Below are 19,581 nucleotides of genomic sequence, written 5' to 3'. Positions count from 1 at the left end.
CCTGTTGTAGTTTTTCAAAGCGCATCAGCTCCTGTTCCACAATAAAATCCGTCAGTGTGATGGACTACATCCCCCATCGGTGTTGCAGTTTCCTAAAACAAACCGGCGTTGTGCCTCCTGCGCTAAGATGATTGGTTTGTGTAAAACCATATGTAAACCAATCAATGTTCCGTATGTGGTTTTTATTAATTTTTTTTACGAGTCCTTTCTGTTAAGTTAAGTTGATTTCTACTTGAATGCATGCACCTATATGGAACTGCACTTTAGGAGAGGCGCACTTTTTTTCAGTTGGCATGTAGCCTATCTGTGAAGTAGAGTCCCTAACGCAAGCGTGGATAAAACGGAGAGAAGCGCATCTCACTCGCAGCGTTTTTCCAATCCGAGGACCTTATAACCGTCGAGGGGCATCAATTCTCTTGCGTGAAAATAGTTTACATGGCTTTCACCGATCCGCGGTCCTGAAGGTGAGATTACAGCAATTACAATATTTTTTTTTCGTCATATGGAGTAGGCCTACATGTTTTCCCCATCCAAAATAAAACTAATGAAATACAAATTTGTTCAAAGTTGTAACCTAATAATCAGTGTACGACAGGACGGAGTAGATTTGTGCATATAGCCTACATATTGAGAGGAAAAATTCACGCCAGTATATTAATACGTTATTGGAATACTTTGACAAGAAATATACACCCGGCCAGTGTGCCACTCTTGATATCGCTGGTGGAGCAGCAGGTGTTGGCGCGTGCACGCAATATGGGACTTGAGATGATTTCTGGGACGGTTCGTAATGTTGTTCAGTTTTAGTTGACAGTTGTCGTCACCGTAGACACATCCTAAACGCTAACTATTTAGATCACAGCCAACTAAATGCATTAAGTAGCCAAGTTATGTTATAGGCCCATACAATGATATAATTGTCATCAAGCAATCATTTGTGACAGTTTAATGTAATTCAATAGGCGATTCGATTTTGTGTCAAGGTATAGGCCTACCAGAGTGATTGGCGCATGCCGACTGTTTGCTCTAAACGTGAAAACCGAAGGCTTTACTGTAATCCAGGACAGGCGTCAGCACGACGACGCAACATGATATTTTTTATTTCAAAGTCAAACGGTAACAACTTAACACGATTTACAATCAGTTGGTGGTTCCGGGTGAGCAGGCCCCACACTCCTCTGCACCCTTTAAGACGCGGTGGTTCAGTGGTCGATTTCGTCATCAACACCTTAGTCCTCACTTCTATCACTTACGTCGAGTTTCGTTAAACAAAGTAGTATTCATTTCCGGTTAGAACAATGAGAAACATGATCTGTGACTCGATCTGTGCGGGTTGTTCAACTGCTGAGAGCGTGCTCTGAGTTTGAGGCACTTTAAAACCGTTTAAAGCCGTGAAACTGTTGAGTCCCTGTATTTTAATATCAGTCAAATGTAGGCTTCCTCTCTGAAATAAAGTTTCTCTGATGGGTGATGGAAAAATATGGGTCTGATGGTACATACCAATCCTTACTTGATAAGGCTAGATGACTCAGAGACCTCTTTGTTTCAATGGAACATTTACATGTTTTACTCACGCATACTTTGACTAAGCTAAGTTTACCCTGAATATAATGGAGTGTTGGAACTGCCAGGGTTGGAGTCTAAGGATCAATTTGAGGCATTTCAATACTCCTGTTTCATAACCTTACAAAACAAAGCTGGCATTTTCCCCCCCGTGGGTCCAGCCGCCTGCATGAGCTCATGGCCGCTTGAGCCTTGAAAGATTACCGTGCTGAAATAGTTGCACTGATTAGAAACTGGCTGCCTTGTGTATAAAATCAGTGGTAGGCCATTAGACTGCATGTCAAGAGGTCACAGGTTCAAATCCCCAATGTGTACATTGCTTTGGATAGAAGCATCCTCTAAACGAACACATGATGGTTATTATGATGATGATGATGATGATGACAGTAGAAGGTTCTTTTTTGGTTGTTCTCTCCTGGGTCAGTGGGGCGGTCACGAGGAGAGAGGCGTATGCGGTCTAAGTCCGCTGGAGTTTAGAGAGGATTACACTGTTTTATATTATATTTAGATATTGGTCCATGTAGGGCATAATGCTTGCAATGATTATGTATGTGATTGTGAAAGTGTGTGTGCTCGAGTGTGTGTGTGTGTGTGTGTGTGTAAGACGATGATTATGTATATGATTGTGAAAGTTTGCGTACGTGCTCAAGTCTCATCTCCTCTCCCACCTCCTCTCCTCTCTCACCTCCTCTCCTCTCTCACCTCCTCTCCCACCTCCTCTCTCACCTCCTCTCCTCTCTCACCTCCTCTCTCACCTCCTCTCTCACCTCCTCTCTCACCTCCTCTCCTCTCCCACCTCCTCTCTCACCTCCTCTCCTCTCTCACCTCCTCTCTCACCTCCTCTCCTCTCCCACCTCCTCTCTCCCCTCCTCTCTCACCTCTTCTCCTCTCCCACCTCCTCTCTCACCTCCTCTTTCACCTCCTCTCTCACCTCCCCTCCTCTCTCACCTCCTCTCTCACCTCCTCTCCAACCTCCTCTCTCACCTCCTCTCTCACCTCCTCTACTCTCTCACCTCTACTCTCTCACCTCCTCTCTAACCTCCTCTCCCACCTCCTCTCTCACCTCCTCTCCTCCCCCCACCTCCTCTCCCACCTCCTCTCTCACCCCCTCTCCTCCCCCCACCTCCTGCTCTACTATGACAGATGGTTAAACATCAGGCAACTGATGCGAAATTCTCACAGTCGTGTTTTAGGTGCTGAGAAGCACTCTAAACTGTCCCTGGACAGCATGAAATCTCTCTCTCTCTTTCTCTGTCTCTCATTGTGTCTGTCTGTCTGTCTGTCTGTCTCTCTCTCTCTTTCTCTCTCTGTCTCTCTCTGCCTGTCTCTCTCTTTTAATGCCAGTATCTTTGTTTATCCTGCTGTTGTCTTGTTCTCTCTGTGTTACTGTCTCCGGTTGAGGTGTGTGTGTTTCTGTCTGGGTCGTGCCTGTGGAGGTTTATGCACTTCCTCCAGGAGCACCCTCCCAGGCTGCAGGGAGCTGGAAGTGGGCCTGTCCTGATTGCTAGTGACAGCACATTCTCACCCTGCTAGATCAATGATCCCCCTGCTCTTCACCACCAACATCAATGAGCTGCAGGCTCGCCTCTGGCCCGGCCTCACTGCCGCCTCACCCTGGGTTCACCCCAGCCTCAGATCAGCCTCTCCCTAGCCTCTGGCCCAGCCTCTCCCCAGCCTCTAAGCCAGCCTTTCCCCAGCCTCTTAGCCCATCCTCACCCCTGACTCTAGACCAGTCGGAACCCAGCCTCACTCCAACCTCACCTCACAACCAGGCCTTTCTCTACATCTAACCAGGACCAGTCTCACAACGCTTCTCTCTTCTCATATCCTCCTTCTCTCTCACTTAACAGAACTACTCAGAAATGCAAAGTTCCAGCAGTGTTTCAGTACTAGCCACAGGGTTAGGGGTAAACCAGGGCTACACATTCCAAAGGGAGGCGTAGAGTGAGGGAGGGCGAGGGAAGGAGGTGGAGAAAGAGGGAGCCACTCTAATGCTAGCTCTGTAGTTCTAGCTGATCTGAACATGGATCAATGACTGGATCAATGAGACATTCTGAGCCTGGCTGTGACTGGCACGCTCACTGGTGTAGGAGGCTGGGGAGGGGGGGGGAGGTTGTTAGGGGGTGGAGGGGGGTTGTGGGAAGAGGCGGGTAAGGTAAGGGGGTAGGAGGGTGGTGGGGTAGGAGGGTAGCAGGGATGGATGGAAGGATAGAGGATTAAGGAGGGAGGGTTTGAGGAATGGATGCAGGGAGAGATGGAGTAATGGATGAGGGAGGGAAGGAGGGGTGGAGGGTCGGTGGGGGTTCAGTCAGTTGATCCAGGATCAGTCAAGTGGGATTAAGAATGAGATTGCGTGTGTGTGTGTGTGTGGTCAGGCATGTACAGCATTGATGCGTTGGTGAGATCTCTACTCTTCTCCCCATCCTCTTCTCTCTGGTCCTCTAATCTCCAGCCTCAGCTTGGCTATCCTCCTCTGTCTCCTCCTCGTCCTCTCCCTCCCCTCGCCCCTCTCCTCCTCCCCCTCCCCCTCTCCTCGCCCCTCCTCCTCCCCCTCCCCCTCTCCTCGCCCCTCCTCCTCTCCCTCCCCTCGCCCCTCTCCTCCTCCCCCTGTCCTCCTCCCTGGTCTCTATGTGTCTTATCCTAATGACAGACAAGGGTTTAGACTGGACAGATGGACTGCTTGAGGAGGGTCCCTGACTGAAGGCCTTACCCTGCCTCCCCCCTCCTCACCCCTGACTCCACCTGCCTCACCCCTAACTCACCCGGACTCCCCTCCACCTCAACCCTAACTCATCCCTGACTTACCCTGACCCCTGGGGTGGCAGGGAGAGAGAGAGAGAGAGAGAGAGAGAGAGAGAGCGTGAAAGAGAGACAGATAGCAAAAGCGACAGAGACAAAAAACTAGACAGACTCAGCAGACGGAGAGAACACCAGCTAGATACTCCTCATCTCTTTCTCCCTTCATGGCAGGCATGCAATCCGCTCGACTGCAGATTCTCAGATGCACGACTGAAAAGATAAAAGATAAAACGCCTCCTTAGCTCAGGGTTACAATCTTCCTCTTTCTTTGGGGCTCTTTCTCTCTCTCTCTCTCTCTCTCTCTCTCTCTCTCTCTCTCTCTCTCTACTGTGTGCGTTGTGTGTGTTTGTCCTGCCACCATATGGCTCTCTCTTTCTGTTTGGGTCGCCGGAGCAACAGAGCCAGAGTCCCACAGTACTGATGGAGCCGCCCCCTGCCCATGCCCCCCCCGCCCAGGGCAGTGTGCTCCTGCCAGTCGGCTTGTCCTAGTTAGCCTTCTCTCCTCTCAGCCTGCTGTCCTCTCACAGACTAGCTGTCATGGCCGCCAACACTCATACTGGGCTTTTAATCCCGGGAAATGTGAAGGAAGCCTGTTTTTCTGTATGCAGAGACATGGACAGGGTGAATGGGAATTCATCTGACTTTGAATGAAAGGGGCATGAGTCAGAGGTCCTGATGCTGTCAATGTTCTGTTTTTTACTGATATGTTGAAGATAACTTCCCAAACAGTCACGTTATACATCTCATTCCTTTACCAGAAGCTTTCATCCAAACACATCCAACATACACATTACTGTGCATAAAGACAGAAAGATTAAAAATCGAGAGATCAGAAGTGCATAGTTTACTGACTGGATTAAATCTGTAGAGCTGTTGTTTATTTTACAGGAAAGGTTTAACAAAAAAAGGTTTCAAACTAAATTAGCTTCTTTCTCAAGGAGGTAAAGTCGCGAAAGGCTCTTTTGCTCCCAGACCTAATCGGCTTTGGACACCCACCCACACACACACACACCCACCCACACACACACACACCCACACACACATACACACACACATACACACACACACACACACACGCTACAAACCCCCTCTGCTGTGATGCTGCCCCCCCCCCCCCCCAGAGAGCTGGCTCTTCGGGCAGCTGGCTCCAGACAGCCGTATGTCTGCTCTGATGACGGGGACATTTACTCATTTAGCAGACGCTCTTATCCAGAGCGGGGACCCCAGGAGGGAGGCTGCCCAGGGTCCTGAGTCTGCTCCAAGGACACACACACATATAACGTTCATAGTAGGGAGTCAGGTGGCTGAGCGGTTAGGGAATCGGGCTAGTAATCTGAAGGTTGCCAGTTCGATTCCCGGCCATGCTAAATGAGGTTGTGTCCTTGGGCAAGGCACTTCACTACTTGCCTCGGGGGGAATGTCCCTGTACTTACTGTAAGTTGCTCTGGATAAGAGCGTCTGCAAAATGACTAAATGTAAATGTTAACATATACAGTCACGTACACACACACACATACAGACGCAGACACACACACACACATACAAACACATACACACACGTATACACAGACACGTACACACACACACCAGACAACAGAATCTGTATCTCTCCATCTAACAAGGCATATTTCTACAGTACAGTTGCAGGAGCAGCATGTTATTGAAGGCAGACGGGACTGGAGACACGTAGACTTGTTGACTGAGTTCAGGATGACTGTGGTTGCAGCACTTCACCACTTCATTTGGTCAGCTGATGTAGTCGGAACACACACAATTTCTCTATCTTACCTACTCTCTTTATCTCTCTCTTTATCTCGCTCTCTCGCTCTCTCTCTCTTTCTCTCTCTATATATATAAATATAAATAAATAAACAGTACTGTGTATATATATATATACACACACCTACCTACACAAAACCCACACATACATACATACATACATATATATATATGTGGGTTTTGTGAAAAAAAACCACATTTATTCAAACAAATATCCTAACTCATTCCCTCATTCAGTCTCTCACTCACTCTAAAACACCCACACATACATATCGATGCACATACAGACCCACACACACACCTGTCTGCCCTGGTGTGTGGTGGCATCTGTCCTGGTTCTCTTTACCGGGTTTAACATCTGCCCCCACCTCCTCCTCTCTTCCCCTCAACTCCTCCTATCCTCCTCTCTTCCCCCCACCTCCTCCTCTCTTCCCCCCACCTCCTCCTCTCTTTCCCCCACCTCCTCCTCTCTTCCCCCCACCTCCTGCTATCCTCCTCTCTTCCCCCCACCTCCTCCTCTCTTTCCCCCACCTCCTCCTCTCTTTCCCCCCACCTCCCCCACTTAGATTCAGCCTCACCCTGCCCCGCCCCCCCTCCAGTCCAGAGCTAATGTCTTCTTAGTGTCCAGGGAACATTAGAGGGGTGAACCCTCTGTAGTAATGACCTGGTGTTTAGCTCTCAGATTTCTGGGGTGGGAGTGTGTGTTTGGGAGTGTGTGTGTGTGTGTGTGTGTGTGTGTGTGTGTGTGTGTGTGTGTGTGTGTGTGTGTGTGTGTGTGTGTGTGTGTGTGTGTGTGTGTGTGTGTGTGTGGGTGACCTGCTGTATCCCTCATCCCACTCTGGGATTTTAAATCAGATTATGTGACAATTCTGCTCTGCTGTGCTTTTCTCTGTTTGAGAACCTTTCACAGTCTGTGGATTTCAAACACTACAAACTATTTTGATTGCACTATTATTTTTTTATGTCATTGTTTGTTCAGACCCTGGTAAGATTTGCGTTTAATTTCCACTCTGTAGGATAGATTGGAATAAGTCAACACTATTTCATTCATCATTAGTCAGATTAGTGATCAGATTAGATTACAAAACCTGTTTATTGAATGTTTAGCTGTGTTCCACTGAGAGTGTGGTCTAGATAGGGGGTAAATTAGCTCAGTTATAACACAATGAGACTGTTGGTGTGCATGGTTAGCTAGCTGTGTTAGCATGGTGTGTGTGTGTGTGTGTGTCTGAGGAGGTGGTGTGTGTGTATCTGCCCTGCCCAAGTCTCCCTATGCCCATGCGAAGCCTTCTGTTCTCTGTCTATTTCAGAGCATGGACCTGGCTTGGCTCCCATCACCAGTGCCCAGCACCAGCGCCCCCGGTACGACCAGCGTCACCCACCCACCCCGCCTCACCGCCCTCCCCGGCGTCCACTGACAAGGGCATGCTGTCCAGCAGCTGGCGCCGCCCCCCTCACCTCCTCCTCCCCCTCCTCCTCCTCCTCAGCCGTCATGCCGGCGCTGGCCAGCAGGGGGAGCAGTGTGTGTGGGGTGCCGCGGGGAACCGTGGTGCTGGAGGCCCAGTACGACTACCAGTACCGTGGGGGCGACGGTCGGCAGGTGTGCATCCGGGAGGGGGAACGCTTCGTCCTGCTCCGGAAGACCAACGGGGACTGGTGGCAGGTGAAGAGGATCGGGGCGGCCAGCAAGACCAAGCCGCTGTACGTGCCAGCCACGTACGTGGTGGAGGTGCCCATTGCCCCCCTGAGGCCCCCGCAGCACCGCGCCGGTACCCCCCACCCCTGTTCCTGAGGGGGCCTCGCGGGCCTCACTCGCTCCTCAGGACCAACACACAGGTGAGGCCTGGGGGAGAGAGAGAGGGAGAAAGAAGGAGAGGAAGAGGAGAAATTAGAGAAAGGGTAAAAAGAGAATGAAATTGAGAGGAGAGGGAGGGAAAGAACGAGAGAAAGGGAGAGTGAGAGAGGAGAGAGAGGCGATAAAGAGTCTGATTTGCTGTACCTCATCTCTCCCCGTCTCCTCAGCAACCAGAACCTTCTGCCGCTCCATGGAGAACCTCAACTCCCACAATGCCTGGCGGGGGGCGGAGCCAGGTAGCAGCGACGGCCAGGGGAGCCACTTCCCCTCCCTGCCCCTCTCAGGATCCCCCTGCCCTGCCTCCTCCTTCTCCTCTCACCTACTGGTGCCCGGAGGGGGCCCTGGGTGGGGGGCCTCCATACCCCGTAGCAGGAGCTCCACCAGCCTGCCCCAGAACCCCTACGAGGAGCAGGAAGGGGGCCAGGGGGGCATGACCATCAGCAGAGCCCCCCATCTCAGGGCCCCCCAGAAGTACTACAGCCAGTGGGATACGGCAGATCTGCCTCGCAGGCACAGCTATCTGCAGGTACACACACACACACACACACACACGGGTATACATAAACACACACACACACACACACATACGGGTATACATAAACACACACACACACACACACACACACGGGTATACATAAACACACACACGGGTATACATAAACACACACACACAAGCGGGATTACTGCCACATCCAGGTCACAAGCTTCTCTCTCCCTGGAAACGCACACACACACAGGCACTAATGTACACACAAGTACTCCTTCACACACACACACACACACTAATGTACAGACTGGACCGCCCCGCCTGCAGCACCTGGGTCACATGGGGCTGTCTTCATGAGCTGAGAGGACTCAGAGACGCTGCAGCGGTGTTGTGTTAGCTCCTCAATCAACACACGTAGTAAACATCTCTCTCTCTCTCTCTCTCTCTCTCTCTCTCTCTCTCTCTCTCTCTCTCTCTCTCTCTCTCTCTCTCTCTCTCTCTCTCTCTCTCTCTCTCTCTCTCTCTCTCTCTCTCTCTCTCTCTCTCTCTCTCTCTCTCTCTCTCTCTCTCTCTCTCTCTCTGTGTGTGTGTCTCTCTCTCACTGTCTCTTTCCCTCTCTGTGTCTTTCCCTGCCTCTCTCTCTCTCTCTCTCTCTCTCTCTCTCTCTCTCTCTCTGTCTCTTTCCCTCTCTGTGTCTTTCCCTGCCTCTCTCTCTCTCTGTCTCACTCTCTGTCTCTCTCTCGTTTCCTGTAAAGGTGAAAGCAGGAAGTGGATGTGGGTATGTGTCTGTTTTCACTGCTAGCTCTGTCTGTCAACTCTCTGAGGCAACACTGGCTGTTCCCTGACCCCTTAATGTGACCTGGTGAAGACAGCCGAGAGGGAGAGAGAGAGAGACAGGAGGGAGAGGGAGAGAGAGAGAAAGGGGCATGGAAAGATTAAGAGGAGAGAGGGAGGGACAGAGAGAGACAGAGAGAGGACAACCCTTTGAACACTTCAAAGAATATCTTGTTGCCAAATTGCTTTTTTCCTGATTAGTTTCAGTCCTGTGCTGCAATGCCTCAGAGTTCAATTTGATCAGGGAAAGTGGTGTTTGTTGCGTTGAAGACGATGTCAGTGTCACGGCAGTTGTCATGACGACCAGCTAGCATATTGAGGGCTTCTGTCTACGGTGGAAAACAATCATTTGAGTCAAATCAAATTGAGTTGGCACCACCGCCAGTTGGCTATCATTAGCTAACTACCTACAACAGAGTCCGTTGTCATTATCAGAATTGAGCATGTTACATAAGTGGATAAGTCCAGGCTGTAACCAGGGTTTACCATACACAATAAATATACTATATACAGACATATATATATATATATATATATATATATATATATATATATACATCTATTTTCCCTCTCTCTTTCTCTCTCTATCTTTCTCCCTCTCTCTCCCCTATAAATACAGTGTGTGTGTGTATATATATATTTATACCCCAGCCACCAGATGTTCTGATACTGACTGCTGGGGAGGGTTAAAGATGGTTGTTCTGATCCTGACTGCTGAATGTAAATGACTGTGTTTCTATAAGCTGTTGTTTAATCTCCTCTGTGGTAGCTGGGTTCATAACCCCTTTATCTCTCTCTCTCTCTCTCTCTCTCTCTCTCTCTCTCTCTCTCTCTCTCTCTCTCTCTCTCTCTCTCTCTCTCTCTCTCTCTCTCTCTCTCTCTCTCTGACCTCACATTACAGTACACCATTCCTCATCATCTATCCTACATATCCTAACACCCTCCCGTCCTCCACCCAGGTACCAGGCCAGGACTACATTACCCAGAAGTCCTTGGTGGAGTGTGGTCTGTCCAGCGAGCTGGAGAGGAGGCAGGGCTCCCAGCCCCCAGGCCCCCAGCCCCCCAGCCCTCCTCCTGGCCAGCCTCCCCTCCAAACTCTGGGCCTGTGGGAGCAGTACTCAGACTCTGCATCCGGGCGCTGCTTCTACATCAACAGCATCACCCAGGAGAGGTCCTGGAAACCCCCCCGCAGGGCTCGCCAGCACCCCCCTGCCCGGGTACCTGTCTGTGTCTGTCTGTCTGTCTACCTGTCTGACTGCTTGTCGCTGTCTGTCTCGCTGTAGCTGTCAGTTTGTACTCTAAGGTGTCGGTGTTAAAGTTAACTCTGGTTGTGTTGCTTCCAGGCCGGCCCCTTCCAGAACCAGAACCAGACCCTCCCCAGACCCTCCCACCACCTGTCTCTACCCCTCCCCAGCCCAGGGCACGGCACCCTGCTCCGGGTACAGACTGCACACACTCACGTCACAGGGGTTAACGGTTGTTTATGAACACAAACCGAAGGCCCACCAAACTACAAATAGGTCAATGGGAGGGTGAGGGGGGGGATGAGAGATAGAGAGAGAGAGAGAGAGATGGGGGGGGGAGAGGGGGAGAGCCAAAGAAAGAGGAAGATTTTATTAAGATTTTATCTTTTCAGTCGTGCATCTGAGAATCTGCAGTTATTGAAACACACATTATTGAAACGAGAGAGAGAGTACTGTATTGTATTTACTGTCATGGTTTTTGTCAGAAAACTGGCAGCGAATTCTTGTTGTTCCATGCAGAACCAGACCATTGGCAGTCACAGGAAATGAACTTGTTTTCATTCTGAGTTTGTATCCGTTTAACTGGTTCATAGTGTGGTACTTTATTCTAACACACACACACAACTTCTTCCTGTTCAGCTCTGCTCAGCCCTTACACACACACACACATCTTGCCGTGGACCTACTCTGCCTCATGTAGCAGATTAGAGGCACGGCCAGCGAAGCCAAATTAAAAAGGGGATTACATCCTTCTAGCTGCCAGGCCCTTTATTTATTTATTTCCCTGAAATAGTGTGTGTGTAATAGTGGGGGTGTGGTGGTGGGGTGTGTGTGTAACAGTGTGTGTGTGTGTGTAACCGTGTGTGTAATGGTGTATGTGTAAACCGCACCACGCCTAGCAAGCTAATCCTCAGGAGGGCTGGGGAACCCTGGCCACACCCACCAACATGGAGACCATGACACAGACACTGCACAAGGGTTCTTCCAGGGATCTTTAATCAGAATCAGAATCAGAATTCGGTTTATTCGCCATGTATGTTATACAAACACGGAATTTACTGTGGCAGGGAGGTGCAAAACACTAAACATATACAGATCTTAAATTAAGTAAAAGTACAAAAGTTTAACTATTTCTAAGAACTAAACAATCTAAGAATACAACAATTTAAATATAAAATAAAATATATATAAAAATAAGAATAATGAGCAGCGTGAATGGTCAACATAGTGCAATCGGATACTGAGATAAAGTGGCTTATGCATACTGAATTGCCATTAGATGGACTTATAATAGTTAAATAAGTGAATGAATGTCAATGGGAGTCCTTGGCCTTGTTGAAGAGGCCAGTAGCAGATGGAAAGAAACTGTTCTTATGGCGTGAGGTTTTGGTCCTGATGGACCGCAGCCTTCTGCCAGAGGGGAGTAGTAAGGGTTCATTAAGCATATTGGAACACTTGTGATACATGACTCCCTCTATTTGACCTGAGGATTGGACCCTTGCAGACATGAAGAGATCAGAAGTGAATTTCCCTCGGTGGTGCTGAGGTCAGGGGTCAAGGGAGATCATTGTGGTTGCTGCAGAGACCAGACAGAATGAGGAAGTTCTTCAACTGAGCTTCCTAGTTGAGCTGTGTGAATGCTGGTAGCTGGTAGCTGATTGCAGCTCACTTCCCTGTAGAAAAGAGGAAGCAGAAAGGTAGACAGAGAGAGACGGAGAGAGAGAAGGAGCAAGACGAGGAAAGAGATACAGAGAGAGAGAGAGGGAGGGAGTGAGAGAGAGAGAGACGAGGAAAGAGAGAGAAGAGAAGAGAGGGCAAAGTAGTTTCAGATGAGAAGGACTGAGCCACAACCCTCCGACCCGTCTGGATAAACTAGCACTCTGTAGCTGCTGGCTCCAGCTCAGCTGGTCCTCTGGTCCCGACAGACACACTCTCCAGCGGATGTCCTGTGAGTTCTGTTGGGTTCTGTCTGCTGTGTGGTTCTGTCATGTAGTGCTGTGTGGTACTGTGTTCCGTGTGGTTCTGTGTTCCGTGTGGTTCTGTGTTCCGTGTAGTTTTGTGTTCCGTGTGGTTCTGTGTTCCGTGTGGTTCTGTGTTCCGTGTAGTTTTGTGTTCCGTGTGGTTCTGTGTTCTGTGTGGTTTTGTGTTCCGTGTGGTTCTGTGTTCCGTGTGGTTTTGTGTTCCGTGTGGTTCTGTGTTCTGTGTGGTTCTGTGTTCTGTGTGGTTCTGTGTGGTTCTGTGTGGTTCTGTGTTCTGTGTGGTTCTGGTCGGCGCCACGTGTCAGTCAGTGTGCAGTGTGTTGATGATGTCATTCTTAGAGGTTAGATGAGTGATTGAGGTAAGTTAATGGAGGTTGTGGTTTCACCAGATTTATTTGGATGATTCTGTCTGGCTGTGATAGAGAAGCCAGAGTTTTCTCTTGACTCAGCTGAGAGGAAGTGCTCAGCTGAGTCCAAGAGACTAGCCTGTCACAGGAAACTGTTTAACCGTGAAACGGTTTGAAACTTTGAAAACAAAGCAAAACAATGTTTATGTGTCTTCAAATGTGCCTGTGTGTGGGTGTGTTTTGTGCGTGTGTGTGTGTTTGTGTGCCTGTGCGTGTGTGTGTGTTTGTGTGCCTGTGCGTGTGTGTGTGTTTGTGTGCCTGTGCGCGTGTGTGGGTGTCATGCAACCATGACTCACAAGAACTGAGGCTGTTCATCCTGTTTCTGCATTCAGAAGATTTCTCAAATTGTGACACGCTGTGTTACCTGCTCATGCCTGGCCAGCGCTCGACTGGGTCCGAGGCGGCTACCTCTTATACTGGCTGTCTGTGGTCCATACTGTGCTACCTGGCTGTCTACATGACTGTCTGTGATCCATACTGTGCTACCTGGCTGTCTACATGACTGTCTGTGGTCCATACTGTGCTACCTGGCTGTCTACATGACTGTCTGTGGTCTATACTGTGTTACCTGACTGTCTACATGACTGTCTGTGGTCCGTACTGTGCTACCCTGGCTGTCTACATGACTGTCTGTGATCCATACTGTGTTACCTGGCTGTCTACATGACTGTCTGTGGTCCGTACTGTGTTAGATGGCATATTGTTTTTACACGCTCTTTCAGTCCAGTCCAAACACTTCTGCTTAGTTCATGACCTTACCTCCTTGTTTATCAGTTTCAGAATAACAAGAATGCTTTGATACTGAGTGTGGAGAAGGAGAAGTTATTCATCTGGAATGTCTCACAGAAAAGGCTGTCTTTTGGGACCAGGTTGTGTTCAGTCGTTTCAATCATGTGTGTTCTCTCTCTCTCTCTCTCTCTGCTCTCTGTGTGTTTCGTGTGTGTTCTGTGTGTGTGTTCTGTGTGTGTACTGTATGCAGCTGTCTCCAGACTTCCTCCACCCAGGTCAGAGGAACCCAGAGACTGGTTGGCAGTCCAGACAGGTGAGGGTCTTCCACCTGTGAGTCACCTCTGCCTCTCGCCCACACCAGGGGGATGGGACGGGGTAGGAAATAAACGTACCGTCTCCTGCACAGCGGCCGTCCAGAGTCTAGAGACGAGGCCTGTCAGTTTGTCATCCAGTCGAGTAGGGTGTGTGTGAGGCGTCAGGGTGAAGCTGCGTTGGAAGGTGTAAGCAATGAAACCACAGGTGCAGGTGATTACCCAGGCAAACCTCCTGGGCCCTCCAATCACGTCGCTGCAAATGAACCACTGTGACAGAGAGACAGAACAGGGCAGAGCTAGGAGGATGTCACATGCCTGTATTCTCTGGGTTACTGTGGAGACCTTTATCAAGTTAACTGGAAAAAGGGAAATGCTATTATTTAATTTTTTTTGTGTGCGTGCAAATGCGTGTGAATGTGTGCAAACATGCTTGGGAGTTTGCGTGTGTGCGTGCAACATGCTTGTGTGTGTGTGTCCATCTCCCCATGATGCGCTGCCGTGCCTCTCAGCCTTCAGAGAGAACTGGAGCAGAACAAGACTAGTGCTGCATCCTCCTCTCCTCCCTCCAGCTCCCCTCCTCTCTCCAGCTCCCCTCCTCTCCTCTCTCCAGCTCCCCCTCCTCTCCTCTCTCCAGCTCCCCTCCTCTCCTCTCTCCAGCTCCCCTCCTCTCCTCCCTCCAGCTCCCCTCCTCTCCTCTCTCCAGCTCCTCTCCTCTCTCCAGCCCCCCTCCTCTCCTCTCTCCAGCTCCCCTCCTCTCTCCAGCTCCCCTCCTCTCCTCTCTCCAGCTCCCCTCCTCTCCTCTCTCCAGCTCCCCCCCTCTCCTCTCTCCAGCTCCTCTCCTCTCTTCTTGGAGGGATAGAGGAATGACAGGGACGGAGGGATGAATTCCCTTTAGTATCTCTAGAAGAGGTTATGAGCCTAGAATGTAATGTGGCTCACTGTGGGTTCACCTTGATGAAACTCTCTATTTATCTCACCCAGCATGCCACCTGGGCGGGGCTGACACGTTGCTATACGGCATCTGGATTGTACACTGAATGAGCCCTGTACTTGATGTGGGATGGTGTGGTGTAATATGCAGCCAGTGCATCAGTGCATGACGTTTCCCTCTCTGTGCCCACCCCTGACTCCTGACCCCTGACCCCTGAAGAGCATGCAGCGTGCAGTTTCTTCCGACACTCTTAACACTGTCGTCCACGGCAACACTGTCGCCCATGACAATGGTGATGTCCAGCGACGTCACTCCGCCCTCCTGCATGGAGAAAATACACTCAGCCACTCCCTGTCCATGATCCTGCCTGAGTCCCAGAGCCAGGTATACACACACACACACACCATGATCCTGCCTGAGTCCCAGAGCCAGGTACACACACATTTACATTTACATTTAGTCATTTAGCAGACGCTCTTATCCAGAGCGACTTACAGTAAGTACAGGGACATTCCCCCGAGGCAAGTAGGGTGAAGTGCCTTGCCCAAGGACACAACGTCAGTTGGCATGACCGGGAATCGAACTGGCAACCTTCGGATTACTAGCCCGATTCCCTCACCGCTCAGCCAACTGACTCCCACACACACACACACACACACACCATGATCCTGCCTGAGTCCCAGAGCCAGGTACACACACACACACACCCCCTTTCACCTCCTGTCCTGTTTCTGCCCTGTGTCTGCAGGGCAGGGAGTTCTCCTACAACGGGACCAACATCATAGTGGAGCCCCCCGTCTCCAGTCAGCTCCCCCGACAGCCCTGACGAAACCACGCCGGTGAGACACCCTCACTCTCACCCTCACCCTCCACAAGCTAGAAAAATGTTTTACCTGAGAGTTGGCATGCCCATGCTGGCCTTAGTAACCTAGGAACCCTAGTGAACTTTAACCTCTGTGATGTCGTCAGGAGCTGGAGAAGGCGGGGCTTCTGAACAAGACCAAGATCGCAGAGGGAGGCAGGAAACTCAGGTAGGGATACCGGTCGCCACGGTGACAGTCAGATCATGTCTAGACATAGGTGAGCCTATAGAGAGATGTTTACGTCTAGACCTACAGAGAGATGTTTACGTCTAGACCTACAGGGAGATGTTTACGTCTAGACCTACAGAGAGATGTTTACGTCTAGACCTACAGAGAGATGTTTACGTCTAGACCTACAGAGAGATGTTTACGTCTAGACCTACAGAGAGATGTTTACGTCTAGACCTACAGAGAGATGTTTACGTCTAGACCTACAGAGAGATGTTTACGTCTAGACCTACAGAGAGATGTTTACGTCTAGACCTACAGAGATGTTTACGTCTAGACCTACAGAGAGATGTTTACGTCTAGACCTGCAGCCTCTGTGTTCTGTGTTCTCTGTGGCAGGAAGAACTGGAGCCAGGCCTGGGTGGTTCTGGTGGGGAACAGCCTGGTGTTCTTCAAGGATCCCAAAGCTCAGACCCCCTCCAGCTGGGTAGGACTGTGTGTGTGTGTGTGTGTGCGTATGGTTGTAGTGTTACATTTACATTTAGTCATTTAGCAGACGCTCTTATCCAGAGCAACTTACAGTAAGTACAGGGACATTCTCCCCAAGGCAAGCAGGGTGAAGTGCCTTGCCCAAGGACACAACTTCATTTGGCACGGCCGGGAATCGAACCAACAACCTTCTGATTCATAGCCCGACTCCCTAACTGCTCAGCCATCTGACATCTAATGTGTTACCTCTATATTTTATGTGTGTATAGTTAGAGGGCAGCCTCAATACTTTGTGTGTGTGTGTGTATCCATAGAGACCAGGAAACAGCCGTCCAGAGAGCAGCGTGGACCTGCGAGGAGCTCAGTTGCACTGGGCCAACGACCTGTCCAGCAAGAAAGGAGTCTTCAGGGTACACACACACACACACACACACACACACACACACACACACACAGACACACACACACACACACACACACAGGGAGGACAGGCTAGGCTTGGCTAAGCTAAGCTAAAATATGTCAGACCAGCGCTAGGCTTGGCTCAGCTAAGATAGGTGAGACAAGCGCTAGGCTAAGCTAAGTTAGGTCAGACAAGCGCTAGGCTAAGTGTTAACCTCACTGTGTTGTGTTTCTCAGCTGAGGACGGTGACGGGTAACGAGTTCCTGCTCCAGTCAGACACTCTGTCTCTGATCAGCGAGTGGTACACAACCATCCAGGGTGTCCTCCAACGACTGGTGGGTCTCACATCCTGTCTGTGTGGGTCTGTGTGTGTGTGTTCCTGTGTGGGTGTGTGTGTGGTCCTGTCTGTGTCTCTTTGTCCCTTTGTCAATCTGTCTGCCTGCCTGTCTGTTTGTCTATTAGCATCTGGTAAATGAACAAAATGTAATTGTGTGTGTGTGTGTGTGTGTGTGTCTGTCCGTGTGTGTGTGTGTGTGTGTGTGTGTGTGTGTGTGTGTGTGTGTGTGTGTGTGTGTGTGTGTGAAGGAGCGTGAGAACCCTCTGGACAACGTGCTGCTGTACTCCCTGAGGAGGGCCGGCAGCGTGGAGATGCTGGACCACAGTGGAGATGAGGACGACAGCAAGGGGGTCAAGTCTCCACGTATGTCTCTCTGTCACTCTCTCTCTCTCCCACACTCTCTCTATCTCTATGACTCTTTCTCTCTTTCTCACTCCATCTCTTTCATTCATTTATTACTTACACACATCTTTTCTTTCCCTCCCCCCTCCCCCTCTCCTCTCCTCTCCTCTCCTCTCCCTCCCTCCCCCCTCTCCCCTCCTGTCCTCCCCCTGTCCTCTCCCTCCTCCCCCTCTCCTCTCCTTCCTCCCCTCCTCCCCCCTCTCCTCTCCTCTCCCTCCCTCCCCCCCTCTCCTGTCCCTCTCCCTCCTCTCCTCTCCCTGCCTCCTTTCCTCTCCTCTCCTCCCCCTCCTCCCTCCTCTCCTCTCCCTCCCTCCCCCCTCTCCTCTCCCTCCCCCCCCCGCCCCTCTCCTCTCTCCCCCCTCCTCCCCCCTGCAGTCCCTCGCTCCATCTCCAGCCTGGAGAACACAGAGAAGAAGAGGGTGAAGAGCAGGCTGAAGAAGCTCATCTTAAAGAGGCCTCCTCTCCAGGCCCTGCAGGAGAAGGGCCTCATCAAGGGTAAGGGGGCACACACACACTGTGCATGCACACACATACACTACCTACACTGTACATGCATATACACACACACACACTACATACACACACGCAAGCAAGTGCTAGAAATAGCACTTAAACTTAAGGGACCTTTTGCTTCTTAAGGGACCTTCTGGGCCTGACCGGACAACTAAATATGACATTCTGAATCAACACCAATTTTGTGACAGTTGAAACTATACTTGTTTTTTGAATGTTTGTTCATTGTGTGTGTGTGTTTTTGCGTGTGTGTGTGTTTATATATGTGCGTGCTTGCAGACCAGGTGTTTGGCTGTAGTCTGGAGATCCTGTGTGAGAGAGAGAAGAGCTCAGTGCCTCGCTTCGTCCGGCTCTGCACACAGGCTGTGGAGAGGAGAGGTAACACACACACACGTGTATACACACACATTTATAGACACACACACAATCATATAGGGAGTCAGGTGGCTGAGCGGTTAGGGAAGCGGGCTAGTAATCTGAAGGTTGCCAGTCCAATTCCCGGCCGTGCCAAATTACGTTGTGTCCTTGGACAAGGCACTTCACTCTACTTTCCTCGGGGGGAATGTCCCTGTACTTGCTGTAAATTGCTCTGGATAAGAGCGTCTGCTAAATGACTAAATGTAAATGTATACACACACACTTATAGACACACACACCCACTTATAGACACAAACACACGTATAAATACACACACAAGGTTCCTGTTTAACATGGTTATAAACTTAAGATATTCATAGCTGAGCCAGATACACTCGTGACATTTTAGACATTTTTTGGATTCTTGTTGTTCAGAAGACTACCGAGAATTCTACTTCTATTCTACAACTTCCTTCTTCCTGTTCAACTGCTCTTTACAGCCGCGGTACCGCTCACCACAGCTAGGGGGAGCAGTCCGTAACATTCATTCATCAGACTCGTTTATGCAAAACGACAATCGACAGTGCAGATATAAAGTACATAAGAAACATCAAGAATCAGAAGGGCGTACTTGTGCAGTATTTTGGCATTCAGGCACAGAGCAAAGCAGCCACATCTCATCTACTGGGGAGTCAGGTGGCTGAGCGGTGAGGGAATCGGGCTAGTAATCTGAATTCTGGATAAGAGCCTCTGTTAAATGACTACATGTAAATGTAAATCTACTCGGCACACCGCGGATAATAACATCTCTCAGGAGGAACTGTAACAAATCAAGCAGCAGCGTATCATGATTGAAACTTCAGATGTTGTGGGTCTGCAGACGTCACACCTACCACACAGGAGAAAAGACCATCATCACATGGGGTTTTGTACTAACATTGCGTGTTTCCAAGTGTGTGTGGTTGTGTTTCTAAGCGTGTGTGTGTGTGTGTGTGTGTGTGTGCTGCAGGTCTGGAGACAGATGGGATCTACAGAGTGAGCGGCAACCTGGCGGTGATCCAGAAACTACGTTTCCTGGTGAACCATGGTGAGGAGGGGGAGGGGAGGGAGGGGAGGAGGAGGGGAGGG

At 50.1% G+C, this 19,581-nt stretch overlaps 1 protein-coding gene across 1 annotated transcript in view; it reads left to right on the top strand.

Annotated features, from left to right (window-relative positions):
• Positions 1–261: 261 nt before the first annotated feature.
• arhgap9 (Rho GTPase activating protein 9) overlaps positions 262–19,581 on the top strand; it is a 24,409-nt gene continuing 5,089 nt past the window's right edge. Inside the window, 19 exon segments of the mRNA XM_067241667.1 lie at positions 262–464; positions 7,452–7,590; positions 7,592–7,915; positions 7,917–7,977; positions 8,164–8,522; positions 10,277–10,534; positions 10,661–10,756; positions 13,927–13,989; positions 15,141–15,305; positions 15,670–15,711; positions 15,713–15,760; positions 15,891–15,952; positions 16,352–16,439; positions 16,756–16,851; positions 17,081–17,179; positions 17,430–17,544; positions 17,959–18,078; positions 18,376–18,474; positions 19,463–19,540. Of these exon segments, the coding sequence (XP_067097768.1) occupies positions 7,567–7,590; positions 7,592–7,915; positions 7,917–7,977; positions 8,164–8,522; positions 10,277–10,534; positions 10,661–10,756; positions 13,927–13,989; positions 15,141–15,305; positions 15,670–15,711; positions 15,713–15,760; positions 15,891–15,952; positions 16,352–16,439; positions 16,756–16,851; positions 17,081–17,179; positions 17,430–17,544; positions 17,959–18,078; positions 18,376–18,474; positions 19,463–19,540 (2,197 nt within the window). The 5' untranslated portion in view covers positions 262–464; positions 7,452–7,566.

The sequence above is a fragment of the Osmerus mordax genome, chromosome 1 (genome assembly GCF_038355195.1).
Source record: "Osmerus mordax isolate fOsmMor3 chromosome 1, fOsmMor3.pri, whole genome shotgun sequence".
In the NCBI taxonomy this organism is placed as follows: Eukaryota; Metazoa; Chordata; class Actinopteri; order Osmeriformes; family Osmeridae; genus Osmerus; species Osmerus mordax.
This window is presented reverse-complemented; position numbering and strand designations above follow the sequence as displayed.